This window comes from Rhinolophus sinicus, linkage group LG06 (genome assembly GCF_036562045.2).
Source record: "Rhinolophus sinicus isolate RSC01 linkage group LG06, ASM3656204v1, whole genome shotgun sequence".
Lineage (NCBI taxonomy): Eukaryota > Metazoa > Chordata > Mammalia > Chiroptera > Rhinolophidae > Rhinolophus > Rhinolophus sinicus.
In genome coordinates this window covers 25243748-25267506 of record NC_133756.1, presented here as the reverse complement: position 1 = coordinate 25267506, position 23759 = coordinate 25243748, and the positions used below count along the sequence as shown (strand labels likewise).

The window sequence follows — 23759 nt, the reverse complement described above, 5'->3', positions numbered from 1 at the left end:
CTGTCCACCGCTGTCCACTTTATAAACAGTGTCCCACAAGCCCTCCCCCTGCATCGAAGCCGTCAATGTTGCTCCAGGGAGCAGAGACGTGGAATGGACTGATTGGAAATACTGGGGAGAAACTGGTGGGGAAGGCATAGGTGACCACAACAGTGACTGTCAGGAGGGATTGGAATGGTGGCCTGAGGATCAGTGGGAATAAGAAACCAAGATGGAGAGAGAAAGGAACATAGGGGGTTGTCATGGCAGTGTGGTTTTGGTTATTGCATGTTGGAACAATGGGCAGATTAAGGAACTTCGTGGTGTTCATTTAAATGGGAGGGGGGAGGTTTAACATGGAGAGGGTGCAGAACTGAGGACTCAAGTGTTTTGACTTCGGAAATTTGTTTTTGGTTCCACTGGCCCTATCTGGCATAAAGGGCTATCTCTGGCACTGAATTGATGGAAGAAATAAAACTTATCTATTTACATCATTACAACCTGAACACATTCCCAAAGTACGGGGAGAGGTTGGCTCCACACTACCACTGAAAGCTTTTACTAAGGTGGCAATGGCACTTAATACTTGTTAAGGGAACTCCTGTGGACCTGTGTCCTTGTACAGGATCTGAGGTCCGCCACAAAGAATTTAGTGCCCTCCGAACAGGATGCTCTGGGGGAGGGGGTGGGGTCAGGCTCCTCGGTGCTGAGACAGCTCAGTGGCTGCCTGAGTGGGATGTCATCTGTGCACCAAAAAGTGAGGTGCTGTGTGTAGGAGGGAATCTACTGCCAATCCCCACAGACACTGCTCCTGTCAGAGAAAAAAAATTCTTCCTGAACCACATATCCATCCATTTCTTACAAGAAATTCGGCTCCATTACAATCTTATGGAACCAACATTGTATATGCAGTGCATCGTGGACTGAAACGTCATCATGCAGTGCTTGACTGTATATTAAAAATAATTAAGGCAAACAAGGGATCCAGAAATTTATACTTCCTTTAAAACGGATTTATATAACTCTCAGTTTTGAAAAAGACTGCGTACTGAAGTAGATATTAACAGCATGGCATTTGGAATCAGATATGAACTCAGTTACCAGGTCTGCAACTTACTGTATATTTCACCTCGGACAAGTTGCTGATACTCTTTAGATATGCAATTTCCTTATCTATTAAACGAGAATAATAATACCTACCTTATAGGCTTAGGATGAAAAGAAATTATATATATGTAAAATGCTCAATATAGTTTCTAACCATTATCAGGTACTCAATAAGATTAATATTCATTTTATAAAACCCTATCCAAGCTTTAAGATAAAGAAACAAAGATAATTATCAGTGTTTGGCATATTTTCTCAATAGATAATAAACGGCAACATCAAATGATTTAATAGACTACTGTTGCATATTAATGTCTGAATTTTCTGTAGATCTAGCTGACTTTAAATTATCCTTCAATGTAATTAATTAACCTGTTATTAATCTCTAATATTTACTTATCTTTAAAGTTTATAACTTGTCTTATCTCCCCAATATTCATTTGCCTTACTATCAATAATTAAAGAGCTTTAATACCAGCAATTAAAGTAATAATTGGAATTTTGTAAGTAATATAGTATGGTGGATAATTTTTAACAGTTACTTTCTACCTTTTCCAAAAAGAAAATACCTTGATATGTTAATGAAAATTGACTAGAAAAAAATTACAAAATGAAACTAGAAATATCAAAGTCCTAAACGAACTTGAAAGTGAATGCTAGCAGGAAGAGTCAACTTCTAAGGCTTATTTTCATCACTTAAAAAAAAAAAAACCAGTACCAATTTCAAAACAATAACTATTAATTCTAAACCATAAGTATGCAAAGAAGGATTGATGGAGGCTAAATGAATTAACACTTGCTCAATATAAATATGAAAAAAGTATTTTTATAAAAGGTTAACTAAAAATAAACACTTATTTGTAACTTCGTAGCTATTTCAAGACAGTTTCTCTTTTGTATTATCAGGTACAAAAATACTTACAGTTTGATAATATGAGGATGACGAAAGAGTTTTAGATTCTGAATTTCCCGTTTTATTTTTCCAACAACATCTAAACTGCGAATCTTCTGTCTATTTAAGATTTTAACTGCAACTTTATGGCCTGTCAACTGATGTTCTCCAACTAAAGAAAAGAAAAAGGAAAAAACAACAAATGCTGTCATAGGAACATAATCATTTATCCGTGCTTCCTTGCACTGTAACCCCAAATTTCTTTACTCATATATACCACTTTTACGTCATTTATTGCATAGAACTGAAGTATCTCTCTTCACTTCCGTCTCTCCTACTAGAGTACTCGTAGGCACTCCTTGAAAATAGAAACCGTATCTTAGTCTCCACTATATCCTCAGCACCTAGCACAGAGATGTTCACTAAATATTTGTGGAAAGGATTACTGAATTATATACTCCTACATAAAATTATAATCAAATTTGGAACATCTTTTGGGTAGAACAGAATTCACTATGTTTTGTTAATCTCTTTATTTCCCCTCTTCTGGTTAATGCCAGTCATTGTATTATAGAAGAATATATGATTACTGTAATATATTAAAACTCATAGCTAGTTTCATTACTATTTCATCATAAAATTCACATGTAGCCCTTTTTTTGGCCTTTTCCCCAAAGCCTTCTTCCCCCATCAGAAGAAATCCAGTATTTATTTCACCCCGTTTGATGGAATCTCTACTTCCTTCAAACCCTCATAGTATGTTTATAAAGCTCGTGTGTCACTTATCATTTTTAGGCTATTATAAATATTTGTGTTTTTCACAAATCACATGACATGAGCGATCAGTTCATACCAGTCTTGAATGAGACAGTCAGTATTCATCTGAACCTCCCAGAAAGTATGTAGCAGTGTTTTGTATATACTAGATGCTAAATAAATACACATTGTGTTCAATGTAACAGTCTTTCCCTCTCCTGGTATACTTAAATACTATTCAAATGAAAAACCCCTCAATCAGGGAACAGATGTTTTAGCCCTCTTCTCCTAGTTCCCTCAGTTACTATTCTAAGCTTGCACCACTGTCCTCACAGCACCTATTCACCGCTTGACCCCTTTCAGCAGACAAATTTCCCTTTCATTTCTTTGGGGAAAACGCAGTCATTAAGAGTGATTTCCTCTGTCTTAAAGGCTTACTTATATCCACATCCCGCTTTCCTCCAGTCTCAGAGATGTTTTGGTCCTCTTCCTGTTCAAGGTCAGTCTCATCAATTTATACCCTTGAACTCATACTTTCTATACTCTCTTTATATTCAACCTCTTTATTTTCTAATAATTCCTTCTGCTCAGCCTATAACACCCATCCGTCTCCCAAATCTTCCATTTACCCTGTATCTTCCACTAGTTTCCAAAATCTGTCTCATCAAAACGTCTCAAAAGCGTAATCTACATTAGTCTTCTTCTTCCCTTATCACCATCCCTAAATTCACTCTCTGGCTTCTGCCTCCACTCCTCTACTAAAACCAAAGGGTCACAAACGTCTCACTAATTATCAAGCCATTTATACTTTTCAGTTCTCAGACTACTGTACAGTTGACCCTTGAACAATATGGGTTTGAACTGTGTGGGTCCACCTATACATGGTTGTTTTTTTTTTCAAACTATAAATGTACTTTTTCTTCCTTATGATTTTCTTAGTAACATTTTCTTTGTCTAGCTACTTATTGTAACAATATAATATGTAATACATGTAACATACAAAATATGTGTTAACTGACTTTATCTTAATAATAAGGCTTATGGTTAACAGTAGGATATTAGTAGTCAAGTTTTGGGGGAGTCAGAAGTTATACGTAGATTTTCAACTTTGCAGGGGACTGGCTCCCTTAGCTCCTGTGCTGTCCAGGGACCAACTATAATCTCTGTTGTACTGGACAACGCTGATCACTCTCTCTTTTTGCTGGCACTGCTCTCTCTCCTGGTTCTACTCTCAGATGGTCTTCATGGCCTCCACCTGTTCTTTAAAGGTTAGTTTCCCCAGGTTTCTAACCTAGGCCCAAGGTGGATCCTTAAGTTATCTCATTCACCTCTCATAGTCTTAACTACTACCCATATGCCAATAACTCTGCCCATTTCTTCACATCCATATATTTTAAATCCATATAGCAGCCCACAAATACTTCAAGTTCAACACATTCAAATTAAGCTCAGCATTCTCTTCCTCCTCCACCACCAAATCTATGTCCTTTATTTCACTTGGTGGCACACAGCCTACATGCTAGAAACCAAGGAGTCAGGTAACATTCTCTCCTAAACATTTCTTGAAGTCAAGTTTCAAATCACTTTGGCAAATATGTTAATAACAAGGACAGAGGTGACAATGACATTTATTAAGTGTTTACCATATACTAAGTATTATTCTAAGTACTAAATGCCCTGCTCACTCAACCTCATAACTCTAGAAAGTATTATTATCCTCCACTGTACAGATGAGAAACCTGAGGCACAGAGAAGTTAAATTACTCATCCAACGTGCCATAGTAAGTACTAGCACAACATGTGGTCTCGAACTGTCTCACTTCAGTTCAGCGGCAGTAGATGTGAGAAAAGGGAACTCTCATACACTGTTGATGAGAATGTAAACTGGTAGAGCCACTACGGCAAACAGTGTGGAGGTTCCTCAACAAATCATAAATAGATCTAACATATGATCCAGCAATCCCACTCTGGGTAGCTATGGAAAGGAAATGAAAACAGGGTATCAAACAAATATCTGCACTCCCAGATTCACTGCAACACTGCTTACAATAGCCAAGGTATAGAAACTAAGTATCTATCGTCGACTGAATGAACAAAGAAGACATGGTACAAGTATATAGGTATATAATGGACTACTAATCATGAAAAGAAGGAAATTCTGTTTGAGACAATATGGATGGACCTTGAGGGCGTTATACTTTGTGAAGTAAGCCAGACAGAGAAAGATGAGTATTGCATGTTACCACTTATATGTGGAGTCTTACAAAAAAAAGTCAAACTCATAGAAACAGAGTAGAAAAGTAGTTGCTGAGGGCTATGGGGTGGAGAAAATAGGGAGAGGTTGGTAAAAGGGCACAAACTTTCAGCTATTAGATAAATAAGATCCAAGGATCTAATGTATAACATGGTGACTATAGTTGATAACACTATATTGTATAATTGAAATTTGCTTAAGAGAGTATAACTAAAATACTCTCACCAAAAAATACAAATATATACATATAAATACATAAACATGTGTGGTTATGGATGTGTTAATTAACTAGATGGGAGGAATCCTTTCACAGTGTATACGTATATCAAATCATCATGATGTACACTTTAAATATCTTACAATTTTGTCAATTATAACTCAAAAAAGCTAAAAAAATTTTAATCATTTTTTTAAACTTTGTATTACTTTGTCTATGATATCTGAGGAAATAGTGACTCATTTATCTTCATACCTGAAAGAAAATTTCCCCCATGAAATGATGGAAAAGAAATGGCATTTTCCCTTGAAAGCACACTGATAAGCTAAATGGACACCTGAGTTCGAGCTGAATGGCTTAAGGATACCCCCTCACTTTGCTGAACTATATTAGTGTCTATTGCCTCATAACTTAAGTGACTTAGTACTTAGTTATAATTAATTCCAAATAGCTGTCTCATAATCACATTCTACCTAAACGCCAAATGATATTCCTAAGAATCTTGTTACTATAAACAGATTTAAGACTAACAATTTTGTCTATGTGTATTACAGCCATACATTTTTCTAAGGAAGTAGCTAAAAGAAAAGGCTTGTATTCATCAAAGTTTTATTCCTATTTATTGATGCAATCTAAAAACATTTACTGAGTACCTTCAACATGCCAGGTCAGTATTGATCAAAGACACATGAAAAAAGAGGTTTAATAGGCCTCTATTCAGCGACAAGAAGGCTAGAATAAATTATTTATGGTAGCAAGTCAGTCTGAAGACTGTTAGGGACACCTTATTTGTAAAGGGAGAACATAGATGAGAACGAACATTAAATATCACCAACGATGGACAACTTGGTCATAACTTACCATGTAGATAAGTCAATATCCAGAGCAATGCCTATTCTGACAGGAGAAATAAGGGGCGCTCACCCATAGAACAACTATTTGATGAAGGACTATATGGTAAGTACTGTACTGGACACTTGGGATGTAAGTGGTGAACAAAGGAGACCTGTCATCCTGCTAGTTGCCCCAATGGTTATTGCACCCTTCTTTCCCAGACGTAAGACTCTCAAATTACAGATGACCACATGGCTACCCAGAGCAATGAGCATCTCTTTACTCATTTTCTAAGAGATGCCCAGAGCATCTCTTACAATAGCCAAGGTATAGAAACTACTCATAGATGTGGCCATGTGACTATGTTCTGGCCAATGCCATGTAAGCCAAATGTCCCTAGCAGCTCCTTTTTCACCCCTTCCTCCATCCTGAAGTCTGGAATTTCAAAGCCACCATCTCGTACTTTTAGGATAGGGATAGGCAGGTGGGACCAACAGAAGAGACAAGACCATGCTTCTGATACCGTCAGGAGTGATGCATGAACAGGCCGGAACAGGTGTTTCAGACGGTTACAAGAGAGCAAAACACTGCTTCGTGTAAGCCACTCTTATTTTGAAGATTTCTGTTGTTCACAACTAAACCTAAATAATACACTATTCAGAATACTTTAAAACTCATAAAAGGTTTGAACTGACTTTAAATTCCCAATTTTGCTGAACTGCCATCTATGAACTACCATGTTTCCCGAAAATAAGACCTAACCGGACCATCAGCTCTAATGCGTCTTTTGGAGCAAAAATTAAAACCCGGTCTTATTTTAATGTAATATAAAACCGGGTCTTATATAAGACTGGATCTTATATTAATTTTGCTCCAAAAGACGCATTAGACCTGATGGTCCGGCTAGGTCTTATTTTTGGGGAAACACAGTAATGAAAATAAATTATAATGTATTGCCCATACAATTTCTTACATTAAAAAGACTGGTAAACAAACTAGAAACAGCAGTTGGACTAAAAATACAGCAAAATCCTTTTCTTAAAGATACACCATATATTCCAAATATAACTTGATTCTTTTTAGCCAAAAGTTATACTTCAGGAAAAAAAAAGATTCTTATCAAATTCAAGTTTTCAAAAACCTTTCATATTTAGAAGGCACTTTCTGAATTATTTTGAACTACAAAAGACTATGTATGAAAGATACACTGCCCAGACATGTATCAATCATTAGATGAGATACAGCATTTGATGGAATCAGTAAAAATTTAAAATAAATATATTTATCAAGGATATGGCAATGTAATTATCCCTGAAGAATGATTTCATACTTACAAGTGTAGACTATCACCCTAAATAAGTCTTTTAAAGATCAGTTTAAAAAGCAGTATGTGTTGTAACGTTGTAAAGCTCGTTAAGTATAACTCTACAAGACAAGTGAAAAAAAAACAAAGCTCTAAGGTTATAGCAGTGGGTACCTGTTATAGTATTGCACAGATTCAAATAACTTAAACAGGAAATATGGTATTCTAGAAAGCCATGCTAGATTATTCAAACAGTACTCCCAGTAATAACAGAAATCTGAAACGTAAGGTAGAAAAAAACACAGTATTTGTAAAACAATATTTATATATATATTTTAAATATATATGTTTATCTAAAATAGTTATATATTATTAATGGAGAAAAGACATGTTCAAAAATATTTAAAGCAGCTTTATTCTTAATAACCAAAAAGTAAAAAGTACCCGAATGCCCATCAGTAACAGAATGGTCGATTCTTAATATAAAATACACAACAACGACAATGAACACATTGCAACTACACACGACATGGATGAACTTCCCAAACAAAGTAAAAGAAGCCAGACAGAAATATCAGTCTGTTTATATAAAGTTCAAAAACAGGTGAAACTAATCAGTGGTTAGTGATTACCCTTGGCGGAGGGTGGTGGATGGAAACAGTAACTAAAACCAGACACCAGGGGGCTTGTGGAATACTGGTCATTTTTTGCGTCATCGTGGTTACATGGGTACGTTCAGTTTGGGAAAATTCATTGAGGATTTCTGTAAAAAAAAATCACTTAGAATGTAGGCAACTTTTTGTATATGTGGCATAATTCAGTAAAAAGGTTAAGAAAGAATGTTTGGACAGCATTACAGCCATACCTAGGCTATGACGAGCCAAGGGACACCATGTGTGTCAGCAAGCAGGGCCTTGCCAGGTGTCAGTCACCCTTTCTTCACTCATTTATACCAAGAGCCTTCACTCGGAAGTCAGGGAAGTCACACGACATGCACACGTTCTGACCCCTACCATCACCAGACGCTGCCAAAATAACACAAGGCTCCTTTCTTCTTCACCCAGGGTGAAACGAAACACAGTCTCAGTGCTTTTCTCCAAACTTCCTTTCCCTGAAAGCCCTTTAACTTTCTCTAAAGGATAGTTCTAAACAGAAAGCAAAAGACTTTATTCCTTTTGATCTAGCTCTGATTAAATAAGCACTACCAGAATTCTGTCAGGTAAGTATCATTCCACCCAGTTTATAGATGAGGACACTAGGAATTAGAGAACAAGCAGGGAATGACAAGATGGGACATCTGCCTCCAAAGCCCAAGCTCACAACTCACACTACTTTACCTCCCATTAATGAGGCGCTTTGGATTATAACGTATCAGGAATGCATACTTGCATGTTTATCTTTTTATATTCAACATTTGAGTTGGGAAATTAGAACACAGTGAAGGGATGGAGTCTAGAAGTGATAGACTAAAGATGGACCTGGGACGATGGATGAGAATAATCAAGTAAGGAGAACTGCTTTGTTCAATGAAAATGCAGGCTGGGGCAGAGCTGTGGCCTTTGCTATAGATCTGCTATACTAGTTATTCGTCAAGAGCTGCCAAATGCCAAGAAAATAAAACATGGACTGAAACAGTCCCATAATACAATAGGTAACATGCACTCAATTTCTACTGAGAGAACTCATGTATCCTTGACATTTCTCTCCTAGTTGCTTTTACTCTGTTGGTCTCTGTACTCATTTGTTCATTTATTCACTCAACAAATATACTGACTGTCTACTGTGTCCTAGGCTATCCAAATGCTGAAAATACAAGTATAAATGGAACTTGCCTTAAGGTGGAGAATAGAAACAATAAACAAATATATAATGGTGATATAATGGCAAAAAAACAAAGAAAATAAAGCAGAGTATGTGTGACAGAGGTGGAGGTAGGAAAATGGGCTATTTTAAATAGATCAGTAAAGGCCTGAAGCTGTGATTTTTTAGCAAAGATTTGCTCTACATCTAACTTCTTGGATAACTGATTACATACATGATATGCTGCATTCTGCTTTATTTTTAAAACCCATGTTTATACTGGCTTCAGATGATAATTTTAAAGTATTTCTTTAAAAATGAGTCAATCAAGAATTCCACAGGAGAATCAACTAACGCTTTACAAAATCATTTACACAGAATAAGAAAAAGCTTTCCAGTATAGAAGTCATTATTTAAAACTGCTGGAGAAAGTATTAGCATCAAGGTCAGAGATACAAGATTTTTTAAAATGTTCATAGATATCCTCACTCCAGATGAACAGCAGAATCTGCCAGGAACGTGTCCAAAGTTTTTTAAATCATCCCCCGTCTTATGTCTTTACAACTCTGGTCCTTATGTCTACATGCTTTGTCTCCTTCTTCACCTTCCTTTCTTTTCCTGTCTCTGCTTCCATCCCCATTAATTGCCCTTAACTGAATAAACTTTTTGTTGAATATATTTACTGAATAAAATTATATGCTCCATAAAATTTCTCTTTAAGATAGATTTGTGGAATGACTTTAGAGATCCCTCCAAAACAAAATGAGAAACATAGACTGTTTCTTACCTTTGGGGCCTTAAGGTTTTCATTTTAGTGGTTACCCTAAGGATTACAACACACATTCTTGATTTATTAGAACCTAATATAAATCAATATTTTACCATTTCCTAGACGATGCAAGGACTTTCACACACTTTAACTCTATTTATCCTGTCCCATTTTTTCTGTTGTTGTCTTTTATTTCTACATGTATTTTCAATCTTACAATACATTATTTTGTATAGTCAATATTTTTCTGCCTGAAGAATTCCCTTTGGTGTTCCCTTTACTATGAGTCTGCTGGTGACAGATTCTCTCAGTTTCTGCTTACCTGAAAATGTATTTCGCCTTTATTTTTAAAAGTTATTTTTGTTGGGTACAAAATTGTAGGTTTACAGTTCATTTCTTTCACCTCTCTAACAATACCTCTACACTGTTTTCTCACTTTCATTATGTTTTGTAGAGAAAGTCAACTTGTTGTTGTCCCATTGATGATAATATGCATCTTTTATCCTCTGGCTACCTTTAAGATTTTCTCTTAATATTTCCTCCCATCTCTATATAGATAGATGCAGTCCACTCCAATATAGGAAAGCCTCAAGCAAATAGAACCAGTTTTGAACAGTTTTCCGATGATGTACCTAGGAATGGCTTTCTTGCATTTATCCTGCTTGGGGTTCGGTGGCTTGATGTGTTTAATCACATCAAAGTTTTAGAAAACTTTCTGCTACTAGCTCTTCAAATATTGCTTCTGTCCCATTCAGTCTCTCCTCCCCTTCTGTAATTGTATAGTGCCTGTTCTGTATGATCATCAGTGATCTTGGGTTCAAAATGACATTCACATTCACAGGACAGAATAGAGAGTAATCTAACACCAATTTTACTGAGTTTTTAAGAAGGATTTAGGACTGTAAACACAGCATATCAATATGGCCAAATCAAATACATCTTCATCAGGAGTCTTTAAAACATCCAGTTGCTGCTTCTAAAACCCCTCATCACACACAGCAGACCAGGTTGTGGGGGTTGAGACCCACATGCATCCACACAATGTACTACAGCACCCCTAAGTCTCAGACAGTAACTACATCATATAACAGCCCATTTGTGCAGCTTCTAAGCTCTCCACAAGGGGTGCACTGAGTTAGAAGAGACACCATAAGGAAAGCTGGAGGTCTGTTTCCCTACAAGATTTATACTGGCGAAATACAGCAGTAGCAATGTAGTCTCTTGGGGTATTAACATGTCTCTTCATTCTCCCAGTCCAGATGTAATTCACTAGTCACAGGTCATTTCTACAGTAAATTGGGGGTTTGGTACCAGCACTGAAAAAATCACATTTATCTTGGTAGATGTCCAGAGAAACTGTATTAAAATAAGATAAAACAGAGGTCATCTTTTAATAGGGGAAAAAAATAAGTCTGCAATTAACTTTTTTTCTATAAGTTCCAATAATACATATGTTAGACTTTTCACTGTTTACTTTTGTCTTTTACACTTTCTTTCCATCATTTTATCTGTTATACTTCAGTCTAGATAATTTCTTCTAAACTATTTTCCAGTTCACTAATCCTTTCTTCAACAGACTCTAATCTGATGTTAAACCATCCATAGAGTTCTAACTCAACTATTGTATTTTTCAGTAATAGAATATTTTTATTTTTACGAGTCTCTACTAAAATTCTTCATCTTGAACATATTAATCAGTTACTTTAACATCTGTATCACCTACAAGTTTGTTTCTATTGTCTTGGCCTCGTCTCCTGGAATGACGAACACTGTGAGAAAAACTGTATAGGCTCCAGCTGATTTTATTTTCTATCTGCTTATCTGACTCCTAAAGATCTGAGAAAGATCATCTTAATACTCTAGGATTAAGTTGATTCTAAGAAGAATTTCAATCTCCAGAGAGTTGCAACCAAAAACCCAACTGCTAACCAGGGACTCTGCTCCTTGATAAGATGTGAACTCCAACTGTTGTCTCCGCAGGACTTGAATTCTGCTTAGCTTTTCTGCCTTTTACTCACTGCTCTCTCTGGCCTCTTACATTTACTATTAGTACAAATTAGGAAATGACTCAAAGTCAAACAAAATGTCAGGCTCACTCCAATGCATTTTTATTCTGATGGGAATATTGACTGCTCAAGCCCTGGCTGCCTTCAAACAGATTTTTAAAATTTCTCCAGATTCTCTAATTGTTCTTGACTAGAAGGCTGATTTGATACAAATTAGAAGTCATGGCTAGCTATGGAAGTCAATCACAGCAGATAAATAGATGTACAATAACAGAATATTAAGGTTAAAAGGAACTTTAAAGATTATCTATGCCAACCTTCCATTCAAACTAGGAATTTTGTGGTAACAATCTTGAAAGATTATCATTCAGTATGTAAGGAAATATGTCAATGACAGAAATCTGATTTGTGGTACAAACTGTATCACTCCAAGGCAATTTCCTTTATAGAAAGATCCTTATTTTTCTGCATTGTAATTTGCCTCCTTAAAACATTGACCCAACAGTCACAGTTGTATCCTTCAAAGCATTATTGAACATGGTGGCTTTTTTTTCCCAGATCATGGTACTTTAGCTGTTTAAAAACAGCTATTGATCTTAAAATATGTCTTCTCACAGTATAAAAAATATTTCATATCATGTTTCCTTTACCATATCTCATATGGAATACTGTTTATAATGGTCATTCTCTGAATGAAATATAATTTGGTAAATTTCTTCCAAATTGTGGTGCCAAGAACTGAACCCAATATTCAAAATTTATCTTAATCCAAAGTACAGCAGGACTATACTAGCTCTACAACTACCAACTAATATGGCTCTACACAGCTATTTTCCATCAACAATTTTTACATTTAAGCAATCATAATATATACTTTCCATGTTTGTGGTCAGCTAAAACTTCAACATCTTAGGAACTACTATTAATTATACTACTCTTTTATGCACCTGTTTTTTTGTTTGTTTTTGTTTATAACCTAAGTGCTAGATTTGACACTTAGCGCTATTAAATTTCACCTTCTTGATTTTCACCTAGCAATCCAAACAGCCAATATAGATTTAAATTCTGATTCTATGCTTTCTCTATTAATTACCTCATCTAGCTTTGTGCCATCCTAAATAAGAAATCTTACTATACTTTTTAAATAGAATCAATGACTGAGATTTCCCTTTAGGATGACATCTAACTTCTTCGGGAACAGTTGTTCAGCAGCAATAAGCCATTCAGAGCACATTGCCTCATCTTATTCACAGAGCTACTGTAAGACACAAAGTCAAATATCTTTTTGAAATCAAATTTATAGCATACAGTATAACTGAGATCTAACTGAATTAGGAGAACACTAAAGGAACCTGGTATGAATCTGAGAAAAAAGTGGATTCATCATATATCATATTTGACTTAGAATTCAAATGTCAGAAAAGAACCATTTAAGTAAATTCTGTGATGAATATTTCCCACTGTTTTAATTCAGTAAATCGTCTGTTGTAGTGATGTGGGAGAGCTCCCCACCCCCACCCCCCACCCCCGCACTATAGGAATTTTAAGTCTCCTTTTCCCTAGTTTCTTAGCTCCCTAGTTCCTGACCTTAATCCCCTTTCAAATCAGCTTTTTAACCTGAAACATAAGATTGCTCCTAGCCTGAATCATAGGAAGTCCCCTGACCTCCTGCTCAAGGCGATTCCAGGCCCAGCTCCTGGGTGACTAATGCCACCTGAATGAATGGATTAACCAGAGGGAAAGGCCACAGGTTCCCCAAAGCTGAACAAAATTTCTATCACACAACCACCTTGTGTCAATGGTTTTGGGTCCTGTTTCTTGGGCCTACACTTTTAACTCTTTAACCAAAATCTATCTCTCCTCATCTAGGGGCTGATGGGATACAAATGATGCCCCAGAAAGACTTCCAGTACGTCCCATGCAAAGAGGTCAACATGGCATTCTGGGCAGATTCCAAGACCCCTTCCCCTCATCTAAGATCAGACAGGGCGCGAGTTCCAAGAATCCCCAATAGGTAGGACTATGGCCACATTCAGCAGGAAGCAGACACAGAAGAAGAGACCTCCTGCCCCTCAACTTCCCGTAGAGACTTATGGGGATCACGCCTCTCAAGGGAAAATGAGGCAGGCAGTTAGAGATAGGAATGGGGTCTCCAAACATTCCCGCATGGTTCAACACAACCTATGGAAAGCAACTGCCCAGAAGACCTCCCCTCCACACCCAAATCTTTTTCCCTTATCCACTATAGCCATCAACCACTATGATGAAGCTAAAGGATACAAAATACCTAACTAGATTAGACCTGCCACTCACACCTGTGTGGTAAAGGCTACAATGACCTTCATTTCAGCTGGACCTCATTATACCATCATTGTAATAGCATACATATGCCCAGAAGTTCATTAATATCATTATAACAGACTGAACGCTCGGAAGAAACATGTGCAGTCTAAAAAGATGAGAGAATAGCCTCCTGTCAACCACAGGTGACAATCGAATGGTCCCACACCTGGAGAGGAGTAGCCCATTCTAGAAGAGAAGGAAATAAAAACTCCAAGTCCTCGCCAGCCAGAGTCTTTTGAGCCACTCTGTTGCTTGGGCCCACTCCTATCTCTCTGGAGTGTACTTTAGCTTCTAATAAACTGCTCTTTCACCACTGCATTTCTGTGTCTCATTCAATTCTTTGCTTGAGACACCAAAAACCTGGGCACCGCGCCGAGAAGGGCCTGCTCTCCAGTAACAGTAGCATTGCCACATTTTCAACACTAGTAAAAATATTTGCTTAAAATTCAATATGACTAAGCACAGTAAATTATATATATATATATATATATATATATATATATATATATATATATTTCATTAAGTCTGGGAGAACAGAAGTCAATTACGTAATATGATATAGCGCCACATTATACTCAAAAACATTAAGGAAATAAACACAGTGTGATATAATATAGATGATGTAATACAGAATTGTACACCTGAAATCTATGGAACTTTGCTAACAATTGTCACCCAAAAAACTTTAATTAAAAAAAAGAAAAGAAAATTAATTAATAAATTAATTAATACTTATGGTGTTTATCAAGTAAGAATTTACAAAAATTTACTGGTACACTTAAAATTTTTATTCTATTATTTTCAGCTATGATAGCTAGATAACTAGTTTATAACTAATTTGTAATTCAGAAATGGAGAGATGTTAAATGAGAACATACTGCTCATGGTGTTTTTAATAGTACATAAAATATATAAAATAATATTAAGAAAAAATTCTGAAAAAAAAACAAAGTATTTTAATAAATTGATACATGGGCATTCAAAATAAGAGACATTATAGCAAGATCTGAAAATTATTTTGAATCATATAATGGGTGTTTCAAAAATCTAAGGGCAAATTAAAAAAGAAATATTAACACTTTAAAAACAAAGACACCATCAAAAGAAATATAGTAAAATGCATCAGAGGCAAACACTGTTAAACATAAGACACCACTTAAGCAAGAATACTGATCCCTTGAAGGGGTGAAGAAGGTTTCTATTATTAGCAGAGATAAGAGCTGCCTGAAATTCTTTCCTTAATAATACCAAACTAAAAATAAAATGGTTCACCACATTGCAAAATAAACACATTGCTTTGCATATTCATTTCAATCATTTAAATAATAGGTAAAAATCTATTCAACCAGATTCAAGGTGCTTTCTCTTATATTTGTACCTAATTAATATACTAGGGAGATTCACTCTCATCCAGTATTTTAGAGGTCTTGTGCTACTCACTTATTCATTAGCTCCTAAAGGATTTGAGATTAGATCTTCTGCTACCATGTTTCTCCGAAAATAAGACCAAACCGGAAAATAAGCCCTAGCGTGATTTCTCAGGATGACATCCCCTGAACATAAGCCCTAATGCGTCTTTTGGAGCAAAAATTAATATTAATATAAGATCTGGTCTTATTTTCAGGGAAACAAAGTAGATCGAATTAAATTACCTGCTTGGCTTTTTAAAAAATCACTAATTTCTCTTCAAAATATTGTTGTATCATCAAGGAAACCACAGGAATCTAAGAAGAATAGATGGGGCAGTATTATCATTACAAAGGAGTAGTACCAAATGCTTTACCATCTCCCACAACATAAGTGAATATTTTTCATGTTTTTGCACAAAGAAAACTAGATAAAGCAGTGCTGTGTCAGCATGGGAAAGAGAGAAAACTCCAAGGAATTGAGGTAATTACCTCAGTATATGATCAAACTACAAAAATCCTTTCTAATTTACATAGATATGTTAGGTCCAAGTTTGTAGGAAGGCATTTTTAGCTCAGTCTGTATTTTCTATAGTTTAAAAAAATAAACTTCATTTACTATTTCAATTCTACTTGAAGGAGACAAGGCCTTAAAAAATGACCCATACATAAAAACTGCCAGCTGCTCAGACTCTCCTTCCTTTCCCAATTTTTGCCTCCTTCCTTGAAGAGTTTTATGATCACTACCACAGGATCTGGAATATGTATGTTAGTGCTTGTATATACGCACTGCAAGTGACGCATAGGAGAGGGTGATGAGTGAGCAGCATCCAGAGAATTCGTTTTCTGAACATATTTAAGTGAAATATGAAAGAAGACCTGGGAAAAAGAAACCAGGAGATCATGAACTCTTCTTCCCCCTCATGAAATAAATTTCTGGTCTCAGAACGAGGGCACAGATTTTTCTCAGAGTTCAGCTAATTATGGGTTTGTATATAATAGTACATAAGACTTAAGTCTTTTTGAGTATTTTCTACATTTTCTCATATACTTCTCACAACAGCATAAGGGAACTTATGGTATTAGGTTGGTACAAAAGTAATTGCGGTGTTTGCAACTGTTTTTAATCTTTTAAACCGCCATTACTTTTGCACCAACCTAATATTATTCTCTTTTTTATAAATCAAGTGATTTTGGTTTAAGGCCACACAGCTGGCTTTACAACACAGCAAAAGGTCCACCAAATCCAATGTTCTCTATCCTATATACCATGCTGCCTTTGTGGATTTACCCTGAACTTATTCACATTTATAACTTATTTCCTACAGGGAAATATCTTTTGAGAGTCAGACAACTGATCACACAAATGAATAAAATCCTTTCAGAAATTAAGGACAAAATTACCTATGTCGATATGACATAAATGATATATGTTAGCAAAAGAAATCTAAATAGCATATCATTTACCTAATTATTTACGAGATATGACTGAATTGATTTTGAGTCAAACACTAATCATCTAGTATTTGAGAAGTAATACAGCTTCATTACTTAGCACTATTTCAAAAGTAAAATCAGTTCAGCTAGTAATTTATATGAACGTTCACTATTACTTCCATTTCATTATTTTATCCATTTTCCATAATTGTTGAAAAGCAAATTACATGACTTATTCAAAAAGGATACTGCATTTTAATATAAACATTAATAATTAAGTATCATATAGCAAAAATAGTCTTTTACAATTTTCCTCAATGCAGGCAACCAAAAAAATACAGGCAGATTTTTTTGAGATCGCTGTCTCAAAGTTGATATCCGAAATGAAGGCATTTCTAAACACAGCAATCACTTACTAACACCTCACACAGGGTGCAGAATTTACAACAGCCATGCAATCTATTTGTATGGCAATTTATCTTTTTTAAAGCCATTTCTTGTACCTCAACCATTTAATCCTCATAAGAATTCGAGAAGGTAGGTAGGCCAAATGTTGTTATTGCCATTTTATAAAGGAGGAAACAGGCTCAGAAAAATTTAATGGTTTTCCCAAAGCCATGTAACTAGTAATGCAATGGAATTAAAATCCAGAGCTAATTAATGCCTTTCAAAATCAATGTTCTTTCTAGGACATCAAATCATTTTTACAAGTTCTCTTTAGTCTGGTTACTAAAGGTTACTGGTAATCTTAGTCAAGGCTGCTTTCACAGTAAGGGAAAAAAAACCCTGACGTATCTAGTATTTCTAAGAAATTTGGGTTAAAATTGTTAGAATTCAGCACATTCATCATATAAGACATAGAAAGGACTGAGGTATAAAAGTTGGGAATATAAAAACATAAATGTTAAGAATACATATGGAGTTTCAAAAAAACTTTTATTCTCTCTAAATGTGAATTAAAGACATTTAAATCTCTTTTTCTCAGTCCTTGATAAATATTTACAGACATGTAAAATTATATCCTTGTAGGTTTGAAACTCACAAGATAACATGCTGTGCATTTTGACTTTACATTCCATATAGCACAGACTTTGGAGTCAGAGAACCCTGAATTTGACTGCTAATTCTGCCGCTTACTAGTAATGTGACCCAGGGCAACTTAAAGTATCTCATTCTCAATTTCTTTCCTTGTAAAATGGAGATAATGTCAAACTCAGGATTACCCTGGGGAATGAATAAAATCAAGTCTACATATAGTACTTAGAATATAACAAAAACTGAATCAATTTGTAACTTTTATCACTAAAGTGTTACAAACACGTTTCCTTTTTCTTTTGCTCTACAGTTCAGCTCTGGTCTTCAGTAATTCAAATTTCCATTAAAACAGAAGAAAAAAATTAAACACATCCTTTTCGAAATTAAATTTTTAAAACAATCCATTTAGTGATAAAGTTGTAAAATCCCTAACAGATTACATGTTCTAGTATTCTTTCTAGAAGAAAACATGGCCCAGAGAGTAACCTCTGTCTTGTTCATGGGAGTCAAAAATAATCCCAGTAAGAGCCCAAAAGGCCACAGGCACAACTTGCAGGTCCACCAACTGACTACGCATTTGTCCAAAATTCAATTTATCATTTGAGATGTATTTACATTTCAAAAAAGGTAACACATTGCTTGTTAAAAATTTTCAGGGAAAGTTCTATTTGCTTATCTTTCCAGTTATCTCAAAAATTAAGTTGAGAATTAGTAAAACATTTACTTAAATTCTTAAAAGCGAACTCTGTGAGCCATTCAAGAAAGTATATGAAAAACAGAGAAGGTAAATTCCTTGATGAGACTTTGCCGGCTAGAAAGAGGTTACTGTGCTTATAAAGTATCCCTTGGTGTATAATTCTGATGAAGAGTAATTATTTCAAAACAGAAATCTAGCAGTTCTTGCCTTGAAAATGTAGGATTCTTTTTAAATAAATAATTCACATTACATTATATATTTTTTCTTCAACCAGGCTTTGTATAACACAAACAACAGATCTATTCTTCTAGAATTTCTATCACCTTTACTAATTTAGATAAGAACTGAACAAGTCTAACTACAAGAGCTCTTAAACAGTAGTTCCACCCTATCCTGGAAAGAGTAAGAACCGAAACGATCAATATAGAGAAAAAAATTAAATAAGTAAAAAGTGTTACTTTTAAACTCTGTCAGCCCACATAATTTGCTTCCATAAATAATTTCACAACAGAATAATGGAGAAAATTCAATTTAAACATTCTAAATAAGGCTTTAATTACTTACCAACAAATAATTTCCATATACCTTTTAAAAATAACTTGAATCCAGAGCTATTAAATGAAAACTATGCCACTTTCAAAATCTGTAATTAGCATAACAATTAAGAGACAAAGCATATAAGATACTCTTCACTCTTCCATTTCCATGTTTTTATAGCCATAAAAATGAAATCATCTCCTATTAAGTTTTTTTAAGTACCAAAAGCATGGTCCATAAAAGGGAAAAAAAATCAATAAATTAGACCTCATAAAAATTCAAAACTTTTACACTTCAAGACACCATTAAGAAAATGAAAAGTCAAACAACAGACTGGGAAAAAATATTTGCAAAACATATCCAATAAGGGATTTGTATCCAGAACTTACAAAGAATTCTTATAACTCAACCTACGAGTGGCAAACAACCCAATCAAAAAATAAGCAAATGATAGGAACAGACATCTTACCCAAGAAGATATACAAATGGCTAATAAGTACATGAAAAGATGTTCAACATCAATAGTCATTAGGGAAATGCAAATTAAGGCCACAATAAGATACCATTTCACACCCATCAGAGTGGCTATAATAAGACAGACAATAACAAACACTGGTGAGCATGTGGTGAAATGAGAACCCTCATACATTGTGGGTGGCAATGTAAAAAAGTACAACCATTTTGGAAAAGTTTGCGGTTTCTCAAAAAGCTAAACATAAAACTATGATATGGCCTGGGATATAACTATTCCTAGTTATAGCTCCAAGATACATAAAGTCATACATTCACACAGAGACTCAGATGTGAAGTTAAGTTTGTGGTGGCATTATTTGTAAGAAGCCAAAACTGAAAACAATGTCCATCGACTGGTGAATGTGTAGACAGAATGTGGCCTACCCACACACTGGAATATTACTCAGCAATAAAAAGGAACAAACTACTAATACATGCTATGTCATGCAGGCACCTCAACAACATTGTTAAAGAAGCTAGACATGGCAGACTCCATATTGAATAATCCCAGTTATAAGAAGTGTCCAGAGAACGCAAATTTATACCGACAGAAAACATATTAGTAGTTTTCTGGGGCTGAGGGTAGGAAAGAGGATTAACTGAAAATGGGCATAAGTGATCCTATTGTGGTGATAAAAATGTTCGAAAATTGATCTATGATGAATGTTGCACCACTTGGTCAAGTTACTAAAAATCAATGAATTGTACACTTGGAATGAGTTAATTTTATAATATGTACGATATACCTAACAAAGTTGCTTTTAAAAATGCATGTGCTTTTGTTTCTTGTCCCTTGAAGAATTAAATGAGTAACTTTAGATTGTAGCAACTTCTATAATTTGTATTAATCAAACAGTTGTACTAATTCGAATCATGGATGGAAAAACCACAATCTAACTTTAGAGAGGTTCTAACATAGTGTTAGGACACCCCTCTGAATGGTTGCTCATTGGACAGGGGTCCTCCAGGCAAAGGATTTCTCATAAATCAAAGTGCCTTCTGTTGGTTTATATTTTAAGAAGCCAGTGCCTGGAAGCAGCTCAAGAGTAACATATACAAAAGAGATTTAAGTTGTTCCTTGACAATGGGCCAATTGATGTGATGGGTGTTTTAGTCTATATTCATGTTACAGTTGAAGAATTTAAAGAAATAAACAAAAATGTTAACACAATTTAGGACATAGGGTAAGTTATCTAACTTTGAGAGTGTACATACATGTCCAGATAGCAAATGCACCATTTGATTGAGTCATTGCATCATGCTGAAACACAATAGTCCTCAGCAATACCACTTAATGACAAGTAATGTTTCAGGCATCAATCCAATCTCTAGATCTTCCTATATTCATTTTAAAACATATGCTCACAACCCACTCTATTTATGAGGTCTTTCCAAAACAACCCAAAAGTTCACAGCCCTCATGGGACTTCAAAGAATTTTACCACCTTTTTAGGCCTGGACACACACCCCACCTTGTCTGTGAGTTCTTGCCTGACACCTTAGTGAAAATTGCTAACCAAACAAAACTCCCTAGCCTCCCTTCCCTGATTCATTTCTCTCAGTAGCGCTAAACATACTATGTATTTTACATATACACTGATTATTGTCTTCCCCTACTAATATAAACTCCACAAAAGGAGGGATTTTAATCTGGATTTGTTCCTTGCTGGATCCCTATTCCCTACAGCAGTGCCTAGCACATTGGAGGCGCTCAATCGGTATTTTCTGAACAAGGAAAGGGTATCAGATATGTGTAAGGAAATAAAAGCTGATTCTGGCAACAGGAATGAACAATACGTTTCTTCCATTGAATAGATTTAAGATTAAAATATGAATTTTAAAGGAAATAGAGGTCTCAGAATAAAATCTCCAAACTGCCTATCCAACATTTCTACAGCAAAAAGAATTAAACAGCCAACATTCTACTTATAATTCTGGATTTGCAACAATCAAACGGAAAGTATTTTTAATAAACTGGTTCTAGTTCTGGAAAGAGGACAAATTAATTAAATCCCATGTGACTCCTGTTAACAACAACAAAAAAGGAAAGTTTAATAGTTAACTAGCATGGAGGAGAAATTCTGATAGCAGCCTGTTTTTCTACATCCAAAATGGTCTCTCATCATCAACAAAACAGACCTTAGCAGAATCGGCTTTAGCAGTTCTGGCCCCCTCAGCCCCACACCTTACAGGGTCCGACACCAAGGAAACTTTGTTCTCCCCTCATCCCAGAAGCCTTCCTAGAACCACTGTACACACGCCAACCAACCTTCAGACTTCCCGTCGTAATTAACCCGCCCCAACCCAGCCGCATTCCAGCGGTTCACACGCCCCGCAGAAAGACCACTCGGCCCCCAAACATCCCCTGAACAGCCGGCCGCACCAACCCAGCGTCTCGCAGCACGAAAGAATCAGGGTGGCAAGGACCTCCAGCCGGGCCAGCACTGGAAGACATTTTACACTTCATCCTGGTTCTGCCAATTTCTGTGTGACCTTGGGCACTGTCCTAAACCTCTAGGGGTCCCCGTGCTCTCACCTTCCAGGTGAGGATGACACCTTCATCAGGTGCTGTTAGGATTCAATGAAATCACACGTCAAGCACCGAACAGGGCACCTGGCACGAAATGGGACCTGGAAACCATCAGTGACGGATGTCATCCCCCAGCCCTATCCACACGGTCTCGGAGCTGAGGGCGCCTCACCGAACAGCCCGCTCTCCCCGTTTCGGAGAGCAGGGCACCGAGGTCCGGGAGGCAGGGGCGCCTTGCTCCCCAACAGCCGACCGCAGCTGGGCGCTGGCCCTAGAGCCCGGGGCGCCTATGCCCGCCCGCTGCCCGGCTCCAGCCGCCGCTGCGGGGCCAGGCGGAGCCCAGCGCTGCCCACCGCCCTCCGGGGCCCCCAGCTCCGCGCGGCCCGGGGCCGCCCCACCTGCCGCCAGGCCCGGGGCTCCGGGGCTCCCCAGTGCGCCCGACCTCCCGCGAGGCGGGGAGCCCCCCGCAGCGCCGCGGGCGCGTACTCACTCTTCACTTTGCCGAAGGTGCCGACGCCCAGCGTGTCGCCCAGCACGTAGTGTCCGATCTTCACCCGCCCGTCGTGCTTCTGCTTCTCAGCCATCTTCAGCGCGCGCAGCCCGCTCCGCCGCCGCCGCCGCCGCCACCGCGGGCCCCGGAGTGCGGCCGCCGCCGCCGCCGCTTACCCACAGTGCAGCGGGCCCGCCGGGGGGGCGGGGGAGCAGGCCGGCCGCGGCGCGCGGAGGCCGGGGCGCCGGGCGGGGGCGGGGGCCAGGTGGGGAAGGCCCGCGAGCGGCGGGCGGGGCGCGCGGAGCGCACGGGGAGGCGGGGCGGGGGGCGAGTGCGCCGGGCCCCTGCGGCAGGCGGCGACAGTGGGGGCTGGACCCGGGCGCCCAGCGAGGGAGGGGTCCCCGAGCAGGGGGCGGAGGGGGGGTCGGAGGCTGACAGGTGTGCGAGGTCGGGGTGCAGGGGACCGCGCCCCTTTACCTGGGGGAGAGGCTGGAGGGCGAGAGTGGGCTATAGGGGCCCATTATGGGGAACACCGAACGGAGTGAGAATGTGGGGGTGAGATTTGGGCCGAATCCTAGGGAATGGAAAGAGGTTGGAAGTAGAATTTTAAAAAAGACAAACAGGCCCTAAGAGTGGGGAGAGAGGAGATGTAAATAGGGCTACGTGAGTCTAAGGGAAGTTGGGTAGGAGGTGACGGGAAAGGCCTTGACCCTGGAGCAGTCAGAGAGCCTCAAGGAAGGCTCTCAGGCTGAGTGTTTGTGATACAGGTCATGGCACATGGAGAACTCGAATCTGTGCTCCATTCAGTCGTCCTCCACGTATATTATAATTCTCGATTATTTTCTCCTATAGGT

General features: G+C 37.6%; 1 protein-coding gene across 1 annotated transcript in view; it reads right to left on the bottom strand.

Annotated features, from left to right (window-relative positions):
* PRKAA2 (protein kinase AMP-activated catalytic subunit alpha 2) overlaps positions 1-23090 on the bottom strand; it is a 48444-nt gene extending 25354 nt beyond the window's left edge. The window contains exons 1-2 of the mRNA XM_074334766.1: positions 22906-23090; positions 2009-2150 (exon numbers count right to left, since the gene is read on the bottom strand). Coding sequence (XP_074190867.1) covers positions 2009-2150; positions 22906-22999 — 236 coding nt within the window. The 5' untranslated portion in view covers positions 23000-23090. The remainder of the gene's footprint in view (positions 1-2008; positions 2151-22905) is intronic.
* Between the last annotated feature and the right edge of the window lie 669 nt (positions 23091-23759).